Below are 20458 nucleotides of genomic sequence, written 5' to 3' on the forward strand. Positions count from 1 at the left end.
TTCCCGTCCCAGTCTGGGGTTTTGTCACCCCTGGGATTAGAGCTCCCAAGTCCCAGCCCAAGGCAAAGAAACGGGAACAATAAAAGGAATGAGTGAAGAGAAGGCAAAAAAAGTCATTTCTCCTCCCACCCATTCCTGTCTCCTGCTCTGTCAGGTGAATAACGTATTAATAATACATTCTGCCTTAATTTCCTAAATAGCCCGTTAGTGTCACATGATACTTCACAGCCTGCTTTGCCTAAGGGGACCAAGTTCCTGCTTCAGGAGCGGAGGAGGCGCAGAAGAAGGAACCATTTAGCGGATTTTGATTGTTGAGGGCTGGTTTGTAGCTCGCCAGTCAGCAGGCAGGCAGCTCCTCGGGCCAGCTCCCTTTCTCCCATGTTATTTGGCCGCTGCATCATCTCCCACCCTCTGGCTGGCTGCCGGCGGAGCCTGCAGAGTGGTTTTGGGGGCGGCTGCATCCCCTCTGCTTGCGTGCCTGGGCTGTGGTGGGGCGGGGGGTGGCTGGTGGCACAGGCACTGAGGAGCTTTTCAGCCACCTCGGGGAGGGTGATGGAGACCATAATTTCTCCAGGTAAGTCTCCAGTCTGAAAGTCAGCATCTTCCAAAGTGAGGCAGCTGCCTGAATCCGGTCAGGCTTTCGTGGGATGCGTAGCCTCAAAAGCTCTTTCTCTACCAAATTTGTGGTCTTTATTGCAGAATGTGGAAATACTCTTCTGGGAAAAGATCTCAGTAAGTTCTAATATCAGCAAAACAGTGCTGCTGTTCCCAAATGTTCACACCCAGCCTTGCCGTTGGACACCACTGGGCAGTAGCTGTTCTTGGCTTGGCTGAAGCTCGCTCAACAAACATTTAGTACAGAGTCTGGAGAAATTTAGGCAAGATTGCAAAGATTTGGCAGTCACAATTGGGAGAAGAGAGAATTTTCCAGGACATTAACTGTAACAGACACTTCCAGCCTTTCAGGGCCACAGTGTTAAGGTGCAGAGGGCTAACGAGTAACGTGCCCCTAATTCTTGTTTGTATGGTATGTAAATGCTGGAGCGCTGACACGGACTCGTGGGTTTCCTGCTGTATGTGCTGGCCAGGATAGGACTATGGCAAGAGTATTCATATCGTTCATAAATGCATTTAATTTTGATGACACATGCTGTGCAGCAACTACTCTTTATATAATGTAGCAGCAATGCTTATTTGCAGTTAATGGGTTGGAAGAAAGAAGACATAACCTCCTGTTGCACCAGAACAGGTATTATACAGGTCAACAAGTAAAGGTAGACTTCATGTAAGCCTCATACTGAGCATTTTCAGCTTTAAAACTCTTAACTGTGAAAAAGTAAAGGGAAAAAAAAGCTTTTCTTGCATCCTCTTTGCAAAGCAGAGGGACAGAAAGCAGCACTGCAATCACAGGCCACCGTAAGCAGCCCTGACTTACCTGAATATCTCTGCAAACTTGTGCTATCTCATTTCTGTATTACTTGTGCTAACTTACTGCTGTATTTGTGCATACTGGTGGCACTCATCTGGTCTGATCCAGCACCGCTCCTGCCTCGTAGCCTGCATGCTCCTCGCCTGCCCTGCACTTGGCCAACATCCAGGAAGCGCCGCGCAGTTAAGATTTAAACTGCAATCATCAATTAGCTGATAATCACTATTGGTGAAATTATATGTGCCGGTTTTAAGACAGTACAGTGACTAGAAATGTAGCCATTTATCCTGAATATAACGGCCTTTTTATGTGCGCAAATTTTTAAACACAATTTCATGAAGAGGCTGCCACGATACATGATTTACTGGGGCAGTAAAAATAAAGAAATTACCCGAAGAGTATATGATCTCTGCACATCTAAATCCTTGAAGTTAATAGAAGCCTTGATTAGCTCCAGTGCTTTTAAAACTTTTTCTAATGGCTATTTGTTCCGCATTTCATTTTCTGGAAGGTGGTGAACCTCCCTTATTATTGCTTTCCTTATTTCACAAGTTACCTGCAAAAATCTTGAATATTCAAAAGCAAAAAGTAACAGAGCCATGAAGAAATTTTAATCTTTGGCAGATGGTGTGGAGCACTGGTTCAGATTTTCCTCTGGCAGTAAATGGGAAAAGAGCCCACACTACACGGCTGTTAGAAACAGGCCATGTTTAAAATGAATGGATTAATTGGGCAAGTAATGATGTATAGAACAGCTCTGTGCTAGCACGGGAACACTTGCGAATTTATTGCAAAAATTCAACCAAGCCTTAGCATCTATTTTATGTTCACAGGGGTGATGGGAGAGTATGAGCCGAAAATAGAAGTGCAGTTCCCGGAAACGGTTCCATCTGCAAAAGGAACAACGGTGAAACTGGAGTGCTTTGCCTTGGGGAAGTAAGTTTTGATCCATTATTATCATTCCTCCAGCTTCTCACTTTCATAGTGCTGTATTATAGAGTTTGCAAGACTTGCTAATCCTTCACTTGCCTCAGCAGAAGCTACTTATTGCAAGCATTCATAACAGACGAGGGACTTGGGGAGCAGGGGCTTTGCTCACCAAAAATATAAACTCCCAAGGAAGAGAGAAGATGTAACTTATTTTGTAAAGATGTGTTTGTGCATCTCCTGTTCTGAGGTCTCACGCAACACTTAAAACGCGTCTCTTGTTTCTAAAGTAAATACTAGCAACGTCTCCAAAATAAAAATGTGGGACTGGTAGGAAAACGCATGTATTGTCACAGGAGAACCCCAAATTCAACTTTGTCAAAACATCAATTTTATAATATACAGTCTCCTGTTTTTAAGTCTATGTGAGCAATACACCATTAGTATACGTATATATATTTATATTATATATAAGCGACCCATAATAAAATTGCTCCAGATCCTATGCAGAATCTTCAGACTGACCACATCCTCATCATCCTCAAACATTGGAACAGTGTTAAGTTGATCAGACAAGCTTATCGGGACAAGACCCATAGCTTTTTCTATGAGTCTTATTTTGCTTTATTTTTCTTATTTAGCCCAGTTCCTACAATTAGCTGGAGGAGAGCGGATGGGAAACAGATACCCAGAAAAGCCAGGAGACACAGATCAAGTGGACTTCTTGAAATCCCAAATTTTCAGCAAGAAGATGCTGGACTCTATGAGTGTGTAGCTGAAAATGTGAGAGGGAAAAATGTTGCACGAGGACAGCTGATGTTTTATGGTAAGCAGTCTGCTTGCTTTCAGGGGGTTTTATTGTATCAAGTGCAATATGCAGTAAATATTTTGTGAGAACCTGATTTTTGGGGGTATTTTTAAAATTATTTTACAAACAGCACATCTCAAAAAGGGTATAATTTGAAATAAAACCTGTCTGAATGGTGCATGTTAATTGAGAATCAGAGCAGTTGGAACAAAAGCACTTCGCTTGGAAGGACATTGGCATGGTAACAAGCAGAAAGCACTTGCAAACAGCTCATTTGCCTTCTTGTGGCTGTGAGGGTAAAGCAGGTATTCTGGTGGAGCATCATCGTGGTTACAACTTGGGATTTATTATGTATGTGTTGCCCCAGCTTGTGTAAATAAGTGTTAATTGCTTATAACCAATTAAGGACTGCTTTCAAGAGGGGTCACTGATTGCACAGCCTGGAAAGTTGGGATTTAACCCTGTTGGAGCTGGCAGAATCCTCTCCACCCAAAGACTTTGTACAGCTGCTCTTCTTGGACTCACATCATTGATCCCAGCCATTGATCCATGTAAAACTTCAGCTTCGTAGTACTTCTGTGTTAAGTAGAAGGTGCGTTGGTGCCTCTAATCCTGATACAAGGGTCTACCCATCCCCAAATTTCTGCTGGAAACAGCCCCATCTTGCAAAGCAAGTTAAATGCGTCTAGGAGCTGAACCAAGCTTACAGGGGGAAAGTTTGAGCTGTTCTGAGTTACTGTGAATTTACCTGCGTAGAGGTGAACGAGAGTCACAGAGAGGGGTTTTAGAGGTACAAATGGGCTGCTGGTTTGGTACTTAGTTTCTGTTTGATGTTTTTTGGAGGGGAGCTCACATCATTGATCCGGGCACAATACAAATGTAAAACTTCAGCTTCGTAGTACTTCTGTGTTAAGTAGAAGGTGCGTTGGTGCCTCTAATCCTGATACAAGGGTCTACCCATCCCCAAATTTCTGCTGGAAACAGCCCCATCTTGCAAAGCAAGTTAAATGCGTCTAGGAGCTGAACCAAGCTTACAGGGGGAAAGTTTGAGCTGTTCTGAGTTACTGTGAATTTACCTGCGTAGAGGTGAACGAGAGTCACAGAGAGGGGTTTTAGAGGTACAAATGGGCTGCTGGTTTGGTACTTAGTTTCTGTTTGATGTTTTTTGGAGGGGAGAAAGCTGCAGGTTACATACCCCGCGTGCAAGTGTGCAGAGACCTCCCCACCGTCATAAAAATCTTTGTTTTGTTGCTGCCCTGTTATCATCTTCAGGAGCATAATAGAGTGTCATTCTTTATCGAACACATGGAGAGAAATTCAGTGTTTTCTCCCCCAAATGCTCCTGAGGGCCCAGCTTCTGTCAGCAGGGAAGATTGGGTTGAACTCCAGAGATGAGAAGAATGTTTTTGATTTATAGTAAATTTGCCACAGAAAAAGAGTTGGGGAACTAACCCTCCTGGCAAAACTGGATTGAATTTGGTGAGTAATGTAATTTTTTTTTTTAAAAAAAGCATATATAGAGATGTTTTAAAATTGGAAATATTTCTAAAAGACATTTCATTTAGAAATCAGAACTTTTGGGGCTTCCATTTCAAATGAAGAGTTCTTTTAAAATTGAGTAAAATATTAAATGAGAAAACCTTAAAAAGGAGTGAAATAGCAAGAACAAAGTGAAATCTTTCATGTTAAAGAAATAATCTGGGGTTGATTCAAACTGTTTTTTCTTTTTTAATTAAGAGATTTGAAGATTTCCTTTCTGTTCATCAAAAAAATGCATGTTTCCCCTGATTTTTCCCATGTGGACAGTAAATGAAAAGACTCACCAAGTTGTACAGTTTTGCTAGACCCACGGCCATACCTGCCTTCCTCACAAAGCAGTAAATCGAGCCTTTGGTATACTCCTACCATTGCATATATTAAATTATAATCTAATTACTGTAATGAATTTACCAGTCTGGATCCCATTCTTGGAGGACTGCAGATCCTACACAAAAGCTGCCACCATGGCTAGTGCTGATTTTCACTCTCAAGATGGCATTTCAGCAAAGAAGCTCAAGATATTGTGGGAAGAGGAGTGTCCTCCTCTCTCTCTGTGATGCTGGGAGCTATCTTTACATCCACTTTTCTTCATGTGAGCAGAGGAGTTCCCTGTGGAGAGGTGTTAGCCTGCCACCTGCTAGTTACTGGTTTTAAAGATAATTGACTAAAACATCGTCCTTGTTGTCTTGAGGATGATGAGTTACTAGTTTATAAGTATTCCATTTTCAAGCATACCTTGTGTTTGGCAGACATTTAGTACTGAAAAAAGATCCCTTTTAAAAATACTTGCGTTCTGTAAGCTAGGCTCTGGAGTTTGCAACGAAATTTTTTTAGGGAAAGTAACTTACTGTAAACATTTTATACGAATAGTTGAAACTGAAAGTCATTTTCCTTAATCATTTTTCTTTTTAAAGCTGAGAAGTATTATGTCATTATTGAAATACAACTGTAATGTTGGCAGAGCTTTTCAGGTTGCTTTTGGCAGGCCAGGGCTGGCACCCGGAGAAGGGAACGCTCCGGAGGATGTGGTGCGGGCGGGCGGACATGCCACCTACGTGCAGTGACATGCTCTGTCATGATGCGTGCCCTGGAGATCGCAATCTGGCTCTAAAGGCGTGACTCTTTTAAACCCAGTTATCTGCCTCTCTGCATAGTATAAAATAAAAACAAGAAGAAAAAGAAAATGAAATTCAGATTTGCCTGCTCGCTGTAGATAACCCAGAGTTGCCTCCATTGTCAGGTTCTTTCAGTGCTCCTGGAAGTTGTCAGGGAAGGTTGACTTTTGCTGTATTTCATTCTTGTATCAATGTTTATTCTTTCCTCTGTTAGCATATCAGTGACACTGAAGTTGTTTGACATTCTCATTGCAGCAGGAAAGGTTAATTAAACATGCAAGATCTGTTCTTCCTCCATTTTCTCTGCTTTGAGCCCCTGCAACAGGCTGTGTTTTATTGCTCTCCAAAAGCATTTGTTCTGAGTGCTGTATGTCCTACTTGATAGATAGACCTACACGATAGAAAACATGTTAATGTTAATGCAATTACAGTGACTTATACCTGTTTCCTTGACTATTATAACTCTGAACGACATATCGCTTGTTTTCTTGCCGTAAGTCTCTTGTTCTGTCTGCCATTCCTAACCAGATACCACGTACCTCAAATTAGCTCCTGAGAACTAGCAAATTAAACTGCAAAACCTCTTCTTTTTCACCCTCATTTACCAGCCGTAAACACACATCACACTGCGTTCCTGACTTTGCAGCTTGTTCCTTGCAGCCCCTGCGCCTTTGTGAACCAGGCCAGATCATTCCCTGTGGCTGAGGCAGGTGAGGTCCCCAGCGGGAGCTGGCATCGGCACAGCCGGAGCACATCACTGCCACGGCGCTGGCTGCACCACCACCTCTGCTTCGAGGGCCTGCTTTTCCACTGAACTTGGCAGCGAGGGTCCGCCACGCCATCAGCTATGTGTTTTGATCTGCAGCATTTTTTTTGGCAGAAGTACAGTAAACAGATTACCTTAGCTAGCTAATCCAAAGAGAAATTGCCTTTTCATTCATAAAACCAGCATCAAGGAGATGCTTATTTATTATCATCACAGACGTCGTTTCATTTATGTTAAGTTTAGATGCCATTTCAGTCAGATCTTCTGTCAGACGGTTGCAACCCAAAGATTGTGCTGAGCATAGGACAAGAGGCAACGGGCAGATGCACCAGGCAGATGCACAAGCACAACAAACTCATAAGGTGGTGTTGTGGCTGCTTATCCCTGTGCTCAATGCCTTTCCCGCGACGGGCAAGAGCCTCGCGCCCCTCTACAGCTCCGCTGACGTGCCTTGGCCAGGTTCTCCCTGCTGACCATCATCAAAGGTCTCCATACCACCACACCAGCATATTGCTTTCCTGGACTTTTTTAAAATACAAGTGTATTTTTTTTATGCAAAGTGTGAAATAAGATCGTTGTGCCAGTGCTTACTCCTTGGGCTTCACTTCAGTGCGCATTTAGACTTTCCTATATTGATTCTGTCTGATGAGACAATGCAACATCTTAATATTCCCCACCCCAACGACATGTATAGTCTGAATAACAGAAAACAGGAAAAAAGAGCTGTTGGTCAAGGTGATCCAAATATAAGCACATTCAGTGGGGCTGGTAGCGACAGCAATAAGAAAGCAGCACCAGGGGAGGCTGCTCCACCGTGCAGGCAGGGCTGCCGGGCTGGGAACAGGCATCCCAGTACAGGCAGGGGTGCTTGGGGCTGAGGAGCTGCACCACCACCAGGAACGTTTGTCTGTCAGAATTATGACCAAAACCATGCAATTTGGCGTTGGGCTTTCCAGTCAGATCAACACTTGTCTTACACGGCCTGGAAGAGAAGGAAAATATCCAAGTACTGAAATGGCTTGGTTTCGGCCGGCATGGATACGGGTGCTGACTCGGCATCGCCTGTGTTGGACCGGGGTCCTCCAGCGTCTCTCTCGCCTGAGCTCATCCGCTCCCTCCCAGCACCTTGCTGGCAAGCCAAGGCCTGGAGGAAAAATTTGCAGTTAAAATGGTTTCTAAAAGTGTCAGTGCAGCAGCAACCGCATTAGCAGAGAAACAGACTTATTTGTAACTCATTACAGTTCTTTGCAGCATTTTGTAAGATATTCAGCAGAAGCCATTTAATTGTCTGGACCACTTTTCAGATTAAATACTTCTCAAATCAGTCCCACCAGGAATTTATGCGGCTCCTTAATTTTGCAGTGAAAAGAGTCCCCCTTTCATCAGTGGGCCTGTGTTTTATTTGTGTGAAAGCTACTTTATGCCATTCTATAAAAATACCTCAAGTGTAAATTACATTATGCTCTTCATTATGTTTAGAGGTCTAAAAAGGAAATTTGCATAACTGAAAATCAGGCAGTTTTATGTCTCTACTCCGTTTAGGTCCCAGATCACAAATAATTTGCTGAAAATTCAAAGCCACTTGAAATAAAATGAGTTTCTGGACTGATAAAAATACAAGAAAATTCACATAAATAGGACAAGTATACATTATTATTAATTGTAATTTACATGCCTCACTAGAAAACCCGGTTTGCTACCTGTTACGCAGATAGGTTGCCAATTGATTTCTCACCTTCAAGCATCTCCATGTTCATTTTATTTGAAGTTCTCAAATCCTGTGTTGTTTCAGAATATCGTGCCAATTTAACTCTTGGTTAACCACCACTTAAACACTTGGCAGCAGCCAAATCCGTCCTTCCAGAAGGGGGCAGTTGGCCTTGGGAGCAATTGTTGCAGTGCCCAATCTCGGTTGGTTACACTCACCCTGGGGAAAATCACTGCTCGGAGGGAGGATGTCTTGGCTCCTGCCAGTGCAATATGTATTTTCTCAGACTTTAGTGGAGGAGGGAGTAACTCTGAGTTTTGAATAATTTGCTGCCCAAGGGAAGTCTTGCATTCAGAACAAGTTTCTGCACAGAGAACAGGCATGTTTGTCCTCCACTTTTCCTTTTCCAAGGGATTGCTGGAAACCTGCTTATAGAGAAATCCATTTTTAGGAGATTCAGAAAAAGTGCTCAAATTATTATCATTTTGGCTTGGAAAAATAGCTCTCCAGCAGGAGAAGCAAAAATACAAATAGGTATGAGAAATGAACTGTGAAGGCTACTTATAGAGCGCCCCACACCTCCCTTACTCCCCTGGGTAGCTGCAGCCTAGAGCGTCAGGGATAAAAAAATAACTAAATCCCTGAGGACTGGTCTTTATGAACGTGCCTGTAATACCTACAGTCCTTTGGTGCCCAGCGTAACCGGGGAGAAAGTCATGCAATGGTGCAGAACAGCTTATGGAACAGGAGGTAAATAAGAGGTAGGGACAATTTAGGTATTTTTATCAGCTACAGTAACTCCTTCAAATTTTCCTCTTATTTCTTTTCCTCTGATATTTAATATTTTAGTCCCAAGCAGAACTCCCAGACTGGTTCATTATGGTCAGTCTTCTAGAGAGGCAGAAAGGAGACATCCTGCCCGAGTGGCAGTATCTGGTGAACTTTCCAAAGACGCAGACAAATGGAGATCATTTAGGTGCAGCATTCAAGCAAATCACTTTGGTGGAGGATTTGCACAGCTTTGAGAGTTGTATGGATTTCAAATAGTCCTTAATTGGCAGTAGAGGTCAGGAGGAAGGGATTAAGAGGAGGAAAGGAAGAGAAGAGGAAAAGTGATAACTTAAAGTCTGGTTTCACGTTCCTGTGATCATTGGGAAGGATAACAAATTAGGGACATAAAGGTTTTGTTTACAGTAGCTATATCCTCATTTGGACCAGGATGACGCGTGCACTTGTCTGCACAAACCTTATACACTGGCTGCATTCTTTATTTTTAATTACGCGTGTATTTTTCCCATCTGTTTTTCTTACTTCTTATGCTTGGCTTTCTGGTCTTTAGACTTTTCTGATCTTGGGCTGAGTCTCCGTCTCCTTAGAATAGATATAGTAATGGACAAGTCATTCAGCCTTTCATCTGCCATTAATGATGAATTACACAGCCTGCACTAGGTCATCAGCTGCTATAAATTGGCTTAGGAACACTGAAATCAATATACACCGACCGAGAATTGGATTCTGTATATGTATTATTACCTCATTTGCTTTAGTCTTTTTGGTTGTTTTGAACTCACAGACGATTGCAAAGTCCTACAGATTTATTTCTGGTTTATTTCTCACATTGCTCCCATAATTCTTTGGTTTTGTTACTCATTTCTGATGCAATGCATCATCACCGGCTGTGTCATTTCATTTTCAGATGCCTTTTAGGACATGATTTCTGGTCTAGCTTTCCAGTGCCTACTTTTGCCTTTCAATTTATTACAATGAAGGACAGGCTCATTCTGGATTTTTTGGTCTTAGAGAAGGAAGAGTATATTTGGGCATACTTTCCTAATTACCTGGTTTAAAATGACCCACTTTGAGTTGGTGAAGACTGGAAGGTGATCAAAGGTAAACAGGTTTTTTTCTAACTGCTGTCATCATTTTTCTTCCATCCCTCTTGAGTACAAATTCCAGACAGCTATCATCACCTAGGACGCGGTTATTTTTCTTTAAAGCTGTCCTTATGCAAGAGTCATGCTTATATTTCTAAGCTTTTTCTTCCACTTTATAGATTTAGCGTATGAATTTTTCTTGCAACTCAGATGAATTCTTAACCACCTTCCATGTAATTTTTTTCTTTAGTACTAGATTTTTCCTCCGGGATGTTTCCAAGTCCAGTAATATCTAAGTACTCCAGACAGGGCCAAGATATTCCAGACCCATCATATGAAAGCATTCGTCTTTGGTCAGTGCCACTGAAATGATCCAAAGGACTTTTTTCTAGAACACTGCTACCAGTCACAGATTAAATCATGTCATTATCTCAAATAATGTCGCTATACCAGAAAATGTTGTAGCGTGGAGCTGGTTTCATATCCTTATTTGAATTATTTTAATTATTGTGCTTGAAATCTTGTGTCACATTACCATGTCTTGGTATCATCCCCAGTGGGAGGCTGTCAAATTTCATTATATTATGGCGACTCTCATTTGGTGGCTCAAACATATTTGCTGCATAAACCAACCCTTGTGTATTACCCGAGATTAAGTCAAGACCGTGCCTGCTATTCTCTGAAATGAACTGTTGAAAGGAGAGGTTGACCTAATTGGAAAAGCCTCCCAAAGAGCAGCAGAGAACGAAGCTCCTGTGAAACAAAGGACTCCTCCAGTTCTCACCGAGATTTATTTTTTGACCTACTATGCTTGTTCTGTAGTTGTCTGCATCATAAATGGCTTTAGGATAGAAAGCTTAACTGATTAAAATAACTGGAGGGGGTGAACAGTGGCACGTGGTGCAAGGCTGCGTCTGGTGGGTGCTGCACAAAAGAGTGAAATGAATAGCAGGGGTGGCAGCTCCCAGCGCCTCCAGCACCACACGTTTAAATCTCAGCACTGTGACTTAGGGCAGGAGTTCAGATGTGCAGCTTTCAAAGTACAGCAGGAAGACTGGACAGGTAAAGTCTTTTGCTGCGTTGGGTGAGAATTTTCCTTATTTGGGGAGTCTGCCTGAAATAAGGATAAATACTGAATTTTCTTTCCTCCTCACGCGAGAGTTATCTTTCTTTTTGCATAACATACACTTATATGTTATAGAGCGCACCTTACCTTTCATGGGTTTTCTTGCTTTACAGGTTACTTTCAGTTGTTTTGTCTGAATTTTTTTGTTTTCATGTGGGAAATCAGTAAAACACTCAGTACTGCAAGAAAGGCAAATGGATCTGTGTGGTTTTATAGAGCTCCTTTTACGGTATCATAAGACTCTCTTCAAAATTATGAGTTGGATGCTGTTAGAATAGTAAATGTGTAAATTAATGAGTAATTTGCAAATGTCCATGAGCCACTGAACCTGTTGCAGTTGCGCAGCCTGTCTCAGTTCGATGGAATTGTTCAAGTTCTTGCTCCAGATGACAGAATTTACTTTCATCTTCTTACATTTAAAAGATTTCCCTTTCATATCTCTTTAGATACAGATAATAAACAAGCTTAAAATATTACAGGGGCAGGAGGGGCAGTCAGAGAAGTAAACACTGCTTGCCTCTCCTTTTCAGCTACTTCTTTTGCTTCTGCATTGTCATTACCATCAGTTTGCCTTTCTGCTTCTTTTGCAAGTCCCTTGGAGTTAAGATGCTGTGCAAAATTCTTCAGCTTTCTTTTATGCTTTGTAGGTGCCGTGAGAAGAGAAGTGTGCGGTGTGGTAGGTGTGGGATTAAGCACGCTTCTGTCACAGCCTGAACACAGTTTTAAAAGCCACTCAGCTCTCTGAATGTGTATATCCAGTGTCGCGTCATGGTAGACGTACCAATATTTTAGCTATAATCATACCAACTGTATGTTGAACTTCCATTTTGATATGATATTTTTTAATCTATCCTTTCAGATCTTTTCTGGCCCCTGTCCTTATCCAAAGGAGATATATAAAGTTGTTACCTGTCTTTGAGTAATCTTAATTTTTTTTTTTTTTATCTGATTACATGGGAAAAAGTATTAACCAGGTTCTTGGAGACCTCTGCTGGTAATATCTTCCTACTAAGTCTCTCAGATTTTCTTATGTCAAAATAGGGCAAATGACCATTAAAAAAATCTGAACTCACTCTCATTTTTAATGGGACTTTCTGAAAAGTATTGTAGGTATATCTAGACAGATGGGGTTTATGAAAGTAACATAAATAAGTCAGAGGTTTTGTATGGTCTCCAAAAACGCGTGGCAATTTTAGCAGAATTTGATTTTCATGTGAAGTCTGGCTAAACTTAAGCTGTATTTAAAAAAAAAAGCCAACAAACAACAAACTCTGATAAAAATATGTGAAACACAACTAAAAATATAATCTCATAAGTGTCTGAAAACGGCCAGTGCCAGTTTTCACCAAATTCTACCAAAGCATATCTCCGGTATCTGCTTTTGGACTTTCTAGGTTTGTTCAATGTCATTAATACAATTACTGAGTCAAAAGACTTTTCATACACGTGGAAGATCTTCGTGTGGCAGTACTCGTAGATATGGCCCTAATCTAGGAAAAGACTGAGAATTTGGACCTGAAGTAGTGCCTATAACCATGCAGGCCTAAGTTACTGGAATAACCTTAATTTCAATGCAGAGGTAGTTCTAAATTACAAGTTTTGAAGTTGGATGCTAAATTTTAGAGCTTTGAAGCCTAAGTCATATAGATCCTGAAGAAGAAAATGTCTCTATTTGAAGGATCAGGGGTCTAACGGTGCTATTTATTCCACTGGGGCAGCACATGAACTGTTGTTTTGTTTTTGTACGATGATTGGGATTTCTGAAGCTATTCTTTTTTATTAAGTGTTTTTATTAAAAATAAAATGAAAACAGGTTCTGATCTTGCACATGCCACCTTCAGAAAGCAGAACTGTACTCAGGGAAAAAAAATAATCTTTAGCAATTACTAAGCATGTTATTAAATCCAGCTCTTAAATGTGCTAATAAAGAAAGAAATGGCCATTTGCTTGCACCTAGAGAGCACATTGTTGGTTACAGACACAAGGCTTTATTCATTACTTCTGCATTGCAGCTCAGCCCAACTGGATTCAGAAAATCAGCGATGCACATGCAGCCATAGAGGAAAGCGTCATCTGGGAATGCCGAGCGAGCGGGAGACCGAAGCCCTCGTACCGCTGGCTGAAGGACGGCGAGCCGCTGCTGCCCCAGGTAGGCACCGCTGGAGCCTTTCGCTGGGGAGGAGGGTTGCAGGCTCTGCAAGTGCTTTCATGCTCCGCCAGTTTTCTCATCTCTGCATGTTTTATTACTTTTGGAATGGAAATAGAAATGATGGTGGCACTCTGAAATCCCCCCACTGTGTAGGCAATTCCTTGCCGTGCCTGGTGGGCACCTCTGTACAGCTTTAGGAGACCTGCTGTTAGTGACAAGTAGGACACACGACAGCTCTAGGTACAGAGGTCCTCCCTGAAATGAAGGATCCATGATACAAACCTAAGGGTGGAGAGACCCTTGTGAAGAAGAGGAAATGGCCGAATGGGACTACGGAGCCTGCAGCCAGAAAATGATCGCCCCAGATTAATTGTTTTTTAGTTTATGATGTTCAGGTGAACTTCAGCTGCTAATGAAACCTTAGCATTTCTGCTGGTCTTCAACGGCGCTCCCACTCCTCCTGCCGAGCTGTGTCCCTGTGGAGGTGACCAGGAGTGTGGCCTGCCATTGCCAGGGACACGAAGAGCTGCGCAGGAGCTGGGGAAATGCACCCCCTCCCACCGCCCTGTCTGCCCAGCCTCTTGCTGGAGGGTCGTCGCTCAGTCCCATGATCCCCCCCTGTTAACCACAAACTAAAACAAGTCACCAAAGCATTGGTTTCATGGTAGCCGGCATTTTTTTCCCTTCATTTATTGTGAAAGAATATGGCAGCCCAGATTTGATCCAACCCTGATAAAGATTGCACAGGCATTAAATTTCCGCCCTTTGGCCAAGTAGAAAGCCAATAGCTCTTTATATTACTATTGTTTTTAAATGGTGAAACTCCTGGGGAGGGAGGGAATACTTTGTTGTACTTATTGAAATTGATAACACAAGCTCCATATCCTTAGGCTGACAAATGATACCCTGGTCTTTTGTTCCACACACTAATTTTACTTGTTTCACGCTGGTCACTAGCAGATGGTCTTGTACTTAAATCACGTTAGTGGCTGATAGGAAGTAAAGGATCATTAAATTATTAACATCTATATTGTTTTCAGTAAACTGCTGAGGATTTTAAGTATTTCTCTCTGTGCTAGCTAAGATGGCAACCAGCCTTACTAGCCTGTATTGCCATATATACTCATAATACCATTGTTTTAAATGTTTTAAAGAATACGGTTGGCTGGAGGCCGCCACTATGGAACAAAAGTGCATTTTTTGATTCAAGTTTATCTACTTGAAAGGGATATTAATCTAAATGGTTTGGGTATTAAATCAATGGGAAGTCAAGGGAAAGTCCTCCAGTTTAAATTGCATTTACCAACTACTGTATTGGTTTTACCATTTAGTATCTAACCTGACATAAATTTAGCTGGCAGACAAATAGATTGGAGCATGCAAATTCTTCCCATTACTGCTACTTTTTATTGTCCACGTTGGTATAAAATATAGCACAACAACTGCTGGGTTTATGTTCCAAGGAGGGATCTTCTTATTTTTTTATGTTTTACTGTTTCCTACAGGGCAGAGTTCAGCTAGAACAGGGCTCACTCACGATAACAAACGTCAGCCTGTCGGATGCCGGCATGTATCAGTGTGTAGCGGAAAACAGACACGGCATCATTTTTGCCAGTGCAGAACTGAGTGTCATAGGTAAGTTTACTTTCCCGAGTGCTGCAAACCTTCCAAAACCAGCAAAGCCTTCACCCAAGCTGGTTTTGTCAAGTTTCAGCATCTGAAGCAGAAGTGCTACTGAGGATCTTTGACAAGTTGTTTTTAAGTAAGACATGAAAGGAAAACTTGAGAAAGTGGATAGACAGAGAACAGATTTTTTTACATCATCCCATCTTCCCATATTCATCCAGGTGACTGAGCATGGAGATCTGGCAAGCTTACTCAACTTCTTGCTGGTCAGAAACGTTTATGGAAAAACCCAAGTATTGCAGTTCAGAGCATACTGGACAGTAACTGCCTGCTCGTGGGCTGCAGAGACTGACTCTCTTGAGGAAGTGATGAAAAACCACCTGTCTGAATAGACCTTTCACCATTCTAATGGCAATCGTAATGCTCCCGTCCCAAACCCTCGCCAAGAAAAACAACTTCTTCCCCACCTGTTTTGTGTACACCTACTGTACTTGTCCCAGTTAGTATCAGGAGAAGCTCCTGTGAATCCAGGTGGTTAAATACCTGATGGGAGGGAGTAGAGATTACAGAGCCAGGCCCTTCTCAGTGGTGCCCAGTGCCAGGACAAGAGGCAGTGGGCACAAACTGAAACAAAGGAAATGCCATTTAAACATAAGAAAAACTTCTTTACTATGAGGTTGGTTGAACGCTAGAACAGGTGGCCCAGAGAGATTGTGGCATCTCCATCCTTGGAGATACTCAATATCCAACTGTACGTGGCCCCGGGCAACCTGTTGTAGCTGTGCCTGCTTGAGCAGGGGTGGGACGGGACCATCTCCAGAGGTCCCTGCCAGCCTCAGCTGTCCTGCGAGTCTGTACCTCATTCACAAACGTTGCTCTTGTACGAGTGGCAGGCCTGGAAACCGATACGTCAGCATAGATATGTAGTTTCAAAGGGTTAAATAGAATTCATGGTTACAAAATAGTGGTTTAGTTGTTTTCAAAGCAAATGTTCAATAGCATCATTCCCCGCTTTATCCTGAAGAACAAAGCATGAGGTCTTTTCTGATTACGGCATTTTCAATTATTGGTCATTATTTATCAGCAGCGATAGATGCCTGCATAGGAAGAAAATTCATTTGAAAGATTGTCAGTGTTGCTGTTCAAGAAAAGTACAATAATGCTCAATAAATTAGACTTCACAGTGCTAAGATTTATTGGATGTGTTACTGCGTGAAAGAAATCGAAATAAACCCACTGATGCTTTTCCTGTGTATTCAAAACCCTGGTAAAAATGAGCCTTTGGGAGGAAGGCAGATCTTCTCAGAAGACAGAGGCTTAGCCCTTGTTGGTGGGTACCTCCAGTGCCTCCCCTTGCCCGGCAGCCCCACAGCACCCAGGGGCCGACCTCGTGTCTGCACAAAAAGCAAAGACCTTGGAGAGCCTGCTCTTAAAAACCTGCCAGATAACTTGTATTTGGCTGACTTCTCATTTGGGTTATGCAATCTTGCTTCTGTATATCATGTGAAAAGTACCAGAATGGTGTGCTGCAGATTAATGTCTATGGATCTGTGATTTAATTTGGCATATTTTTAAAGAAAAACAGCATGTTTTCCTTTTCACTAGGGTTTTCAAAGGAGGTCAATATTCTGAGCTCTCACTGAGAAATGTTAGCTTTTAAACAGATCTTTCTGAGTATAAAAATGCTTATTTTAAAAGGTCCTGAAGTTAAGCACTTGAAATGATTAAACACCACTAATAGCAAGTGAGACTTACAGCAAAATTAAGTGAAAAAGAGAAATGGAAAATTACAGACAGAGCTTTTCTCAGAGTGATTCTTCTTTATTATTGTTGCCAATTATATTGCCTGGGGTCTTCAGCTAAAACCTGGATCCTGCTGTGCTGGGCATTGTAAAAACGTATAGTGAGATGCAGTCATTGCCTTAAAAGAGTTTTCAGGCTAAATGTTTTTAAAAAAAAATAAATAAAAAAAAAGGGTGGGCTTAGAGTAAAAAAAAAAAGTAATTAAAATCCTCAATTTACAAACAAGGTGTGAAGAAATTAAATGCCTTGCCCCTGAAGTGGCACAGGGAAGCTGTGGTAGTGCTGAGAACTGAGCCCACAGTTTCTAATTTGAACGTCACAGAATAAAACCCATATCGTGCAACTCCTCTACCTCACGCAGGACCAAGAAGGAAATAGCAAATGACTTGTAAAAAACCCAGTCTAAACTGTTCGCTGCAGAGATGGAAATAACAGGATTATTCAGAAATCTATTTTGCTCATAAATTTTGGACAACCATCTGAGAAATTATTGCCAGAAGTGATAATGTATTAATTATGATAATGGGATATAAATAATAATCCATCTGGTTTTGAGTGCATTGGTGGGAAGTGGTCCTCAGGATGCCTCCTTTAATTTTGAAATGTTTTACATAGCTGGTGTTGGTTTTCAGATGGCTCTTTTATGGTCTTTAATAACATACATGTTTTCCTCTATGAAGTCAACTGTCTATGCTTAGACATAGAAGACAAGACAGCTTAGAGATTAGTGAACTCTGAGTCATAAAAGCAGAAGACGAGATCTATTCGATCATAAAGCCCAACCCATTATCAGTGTAGTATTATGTTTTATCCAACTCTTTTGTGACAGGAATGATATCCAAAAGAATTGAGGCAGATGAGATGCCCTAAGAAAAAATAATTTGCTTTCTGTATCACACGGCAGGTTTTGTCTCCCAGCTGCTTTAGGTGAGCTTTAGATCATTTTATGGAGCATCAAGCAGATGCAGTGCACAGCAATCTAAACTCTCACCTCCCAGGGTGCAGCAAGAAAGTAAGTCAAGGAAAATGCTGCAAGCTCGGGGGATACGGGGATGGGGCAGGAGGTGCAGGGTGCAGGCACACAGCTAGCAAAGAGGATGGAGAGAATTAGAGGGGACTGGGCAGAGTTTGCTGCCACTGATCTGTCAGAAAGCAAGCTCCTCTCAGCAAAGACGTAGCGAGCAGGGCAAGAGTTGTTCATAAAACCCTTAAGCTGGCTCACCTATTTGCTCAGAGCTTTCTATATTGAAAAAATTAATTGTCCTACTTTGATATAAATAAGACCTTCTGGTCGTCTTTGGGGAGTTCACTCCCAGAGTCAGTCTAGAGGCAGATGCCTCAAAGCTCTGCCTGTCACCGGGTCCCATCAAATAAATCATTAAAAATCCTTTGAGGCAGGAATCAGAAGCCAAACCATCTCCTCCCTCCCAGGCCTGCCTTACAGCCAGGCTGCAGATAGTCTGCAGGGCTTTGGTGTTTGCTTCAATGAGTATCTGACTGTTTTTCACAAAAGAGAAGAGTGTGCCCTGGAGGGACTAAGAAAGATGATTCGACAGTACCTTATACCCTGGTGCCTACTTAAGTTTTGCTTTGTTTTGCTTGGTTCAGGACCTGGCCATGTCAAGGTCTCCCAGCCTTATAGCATGAAAATAAAAGACCCTGTTTATGCAAAAATTGTGAATATAAAGCATAAAAATGTCAACTTTTCTGGAAATACTAACATTTCTGATAAATTATATGGGTTCTGTGTTTGTGACAATTTTCCTGTTTGCTGTTGCTCTGCGCATAGCAATGTTCGACAAAATGATGATCACGCTGTTATGACACAAAAAAGGAAAGACATTACACAGTTCATGCAGGCGTAGCTCTTAGGGGTGCTGCCCCAAATAAGATGTGTGTGACACCAGCTTTCTGCTGCCTGCCAAGGTTACTGGTTTCTGAGGTTTGTAGCTGAACATGCATTTCTAAACAAGTAAAGAGCTGAAGCATTCAGGTGTCTGTTCGCCCCGTCCATATGTGCATAGAGTTCATAAAGTCTCATCATTTAGGAATTGCAGGTGAGAAGCAGCCCTGGTATATTGTAATGTTCAAAAGAGCTTGACTTTGGTTTTTCCAGAGGGAATTCTGATCTGTTGTGGTTTGTTTTTTTTCTTTCAGCCATCGGTCCAGACTTTTCCAAAACGCTCTTGAAAAAGTTAACTCTTGTTAAAGTGGGTGGTGAAGTGATCATTGAGTGTAAGCCGAAAGCTTCCCCCAGACCTACTTATTCTTGGAAGAAAGGAAAAGACATCCTAAGAGAAAATGAGAGGTAATGTCTTAAAGTAACCATTTCTTTCATTAGCTTGCTCCAACCCAGGGGCTTTCAGCAATGAAAGCTAAATTTGTCATTAATAGCTTCCCAAAATTGACTTGCAAATAAATGTGAAAACAGCTAGTGTTCAATCTCAAGGAGCTGGGGGTGAGATTTCTATTCCCATTGTGTTCATCCCAGTCTCTGTGTACTATTAAAGCATCCCTGCCAAGAAGCTGATAAAGATACATTCTAAAAAGCAACTATTTTGCCTCTGTATTGCTCTAAATAGCCATTGTTTTTCAAAAAATTTCCCAGGAGATAAAACCCTCCACTGCAAATTACGCTGCTGCTCTGGTACATTACTCAGTGTCCCACAAACAGGAATTATTTGGGGTCAGTAATTAATTTGGCAGTCCTAACGCCTGACTTGGAGATGGCTTTTTCAGACTGGCCAAATCTTTTTTTTCTTTTTTTAGCACCTGAGCACCTGAGCACCTGAGCACCTGAGCACCTGAGCACCTGAATTTCCCAGGAGATAAAACCCTCCACTGCAAATTACGCTGCTGCTCTGGTACATTACTCAGTGTCCCACAAACAGGAATTATTTGGGGTCAGTAATTAATTTGGCAGTCCTAACGCCTGACTTGGAGATGGCTTTTTCAGACTGGCCAAATCTTTTTTTTCTTTTTTTTTTTTTAATTCGAAAGGAGAGCATAAGTAGGAAGTAGGAGCCTACTTTCCAAATTCGTATGCATGGTTTTGCAGTGATTTGTTGTTGACTGTGTAGAGGTGCAGTTGTGTTACCTGTGGGACTTGTGCAGCACCTGAGAGCGGGACCCAGAAAGCTGTCTTTGACAGTCCTCCAAAATATCATACACCACTTGGATTGATGGGAAAAATCCTGTCCTGTTAGTAAAGGTCAAAAAGCCAGAAATTACAGGAAATTGTTATTTTTAAAAGCTTAAACCTGTTAGAGCTGTTCTTTTATCTTGGAAAGTCTAGTCTTGCTCCATCCAACCTGCCTGCCTGTAATGGACATTGAAATATATACTATGGTGGTGTATATGAGTATGCGAAAAGCTATAGTTCATTTAGAGCCAGATGAGTAAGATAATGAACAACCTATTTCTGACTTATTTAGGTCCTGCTACCTGGTCTTTACAAAGCTATTGTCTGTGGACCATTCGACTTCATCTCTTGGGATAAAAAGAGTTGGGTGATCAATTACACAGAGCTTCCTCTAGCAGCCAGGGTACAAAGCTGTGCGAGGTCAAAGTTATAATAGATCAAGGTAT

General features: G+C 41.8%; 1 protein-coding gene across 1 annotated transcript in view; it reads left to right on the forward strand.

Moving 5' to 3' along the window:
- CNTN4 (contactin 4) overlaps positions 1-20458 on the forward strand; it is a 132972-nt gene that overhangs the window by 50294 nt on the left and 62220 nt on the right. The window contains exons 5-9 of the mRNA XM_009283546.1: positions 2263-2365; positions 2998-3182; positions 13305-13441; positions 14947-15076; positions 19028-19178. Of these exons, the coding sequence (XP_009281821.1) occupies positions 2263-2365; positions 2998-3182; positions 13305-13441; positions 14947-15076; positions 19028-19178 (706 nt within the window). The remainder of the gene's footprint in view (positions 1-2262; positions 2366-2997; positions 3183-13304; positions 13442-14946; positions 15077-19027; positions 19179-20458) is intronic.

The sequence above is a fragment of the Aptenodytes forsteri genome, unplaced genomic scaffold, assembly GCF_000699145.1.
Source record: "Aptenodytes forsteri isolate BGI_AS27 unplaced genomic scaffold, ASM69914v1 Scaffold267, whole genome shotgun sequence".
Taxonomy (NCBI): domain Eukaryota; kingdom Metazoa; phylum Chordata; class Aves; order Sphenisciformes; family Spheniscidae; genus Aptenodytes; species Aptenodytes forsteri.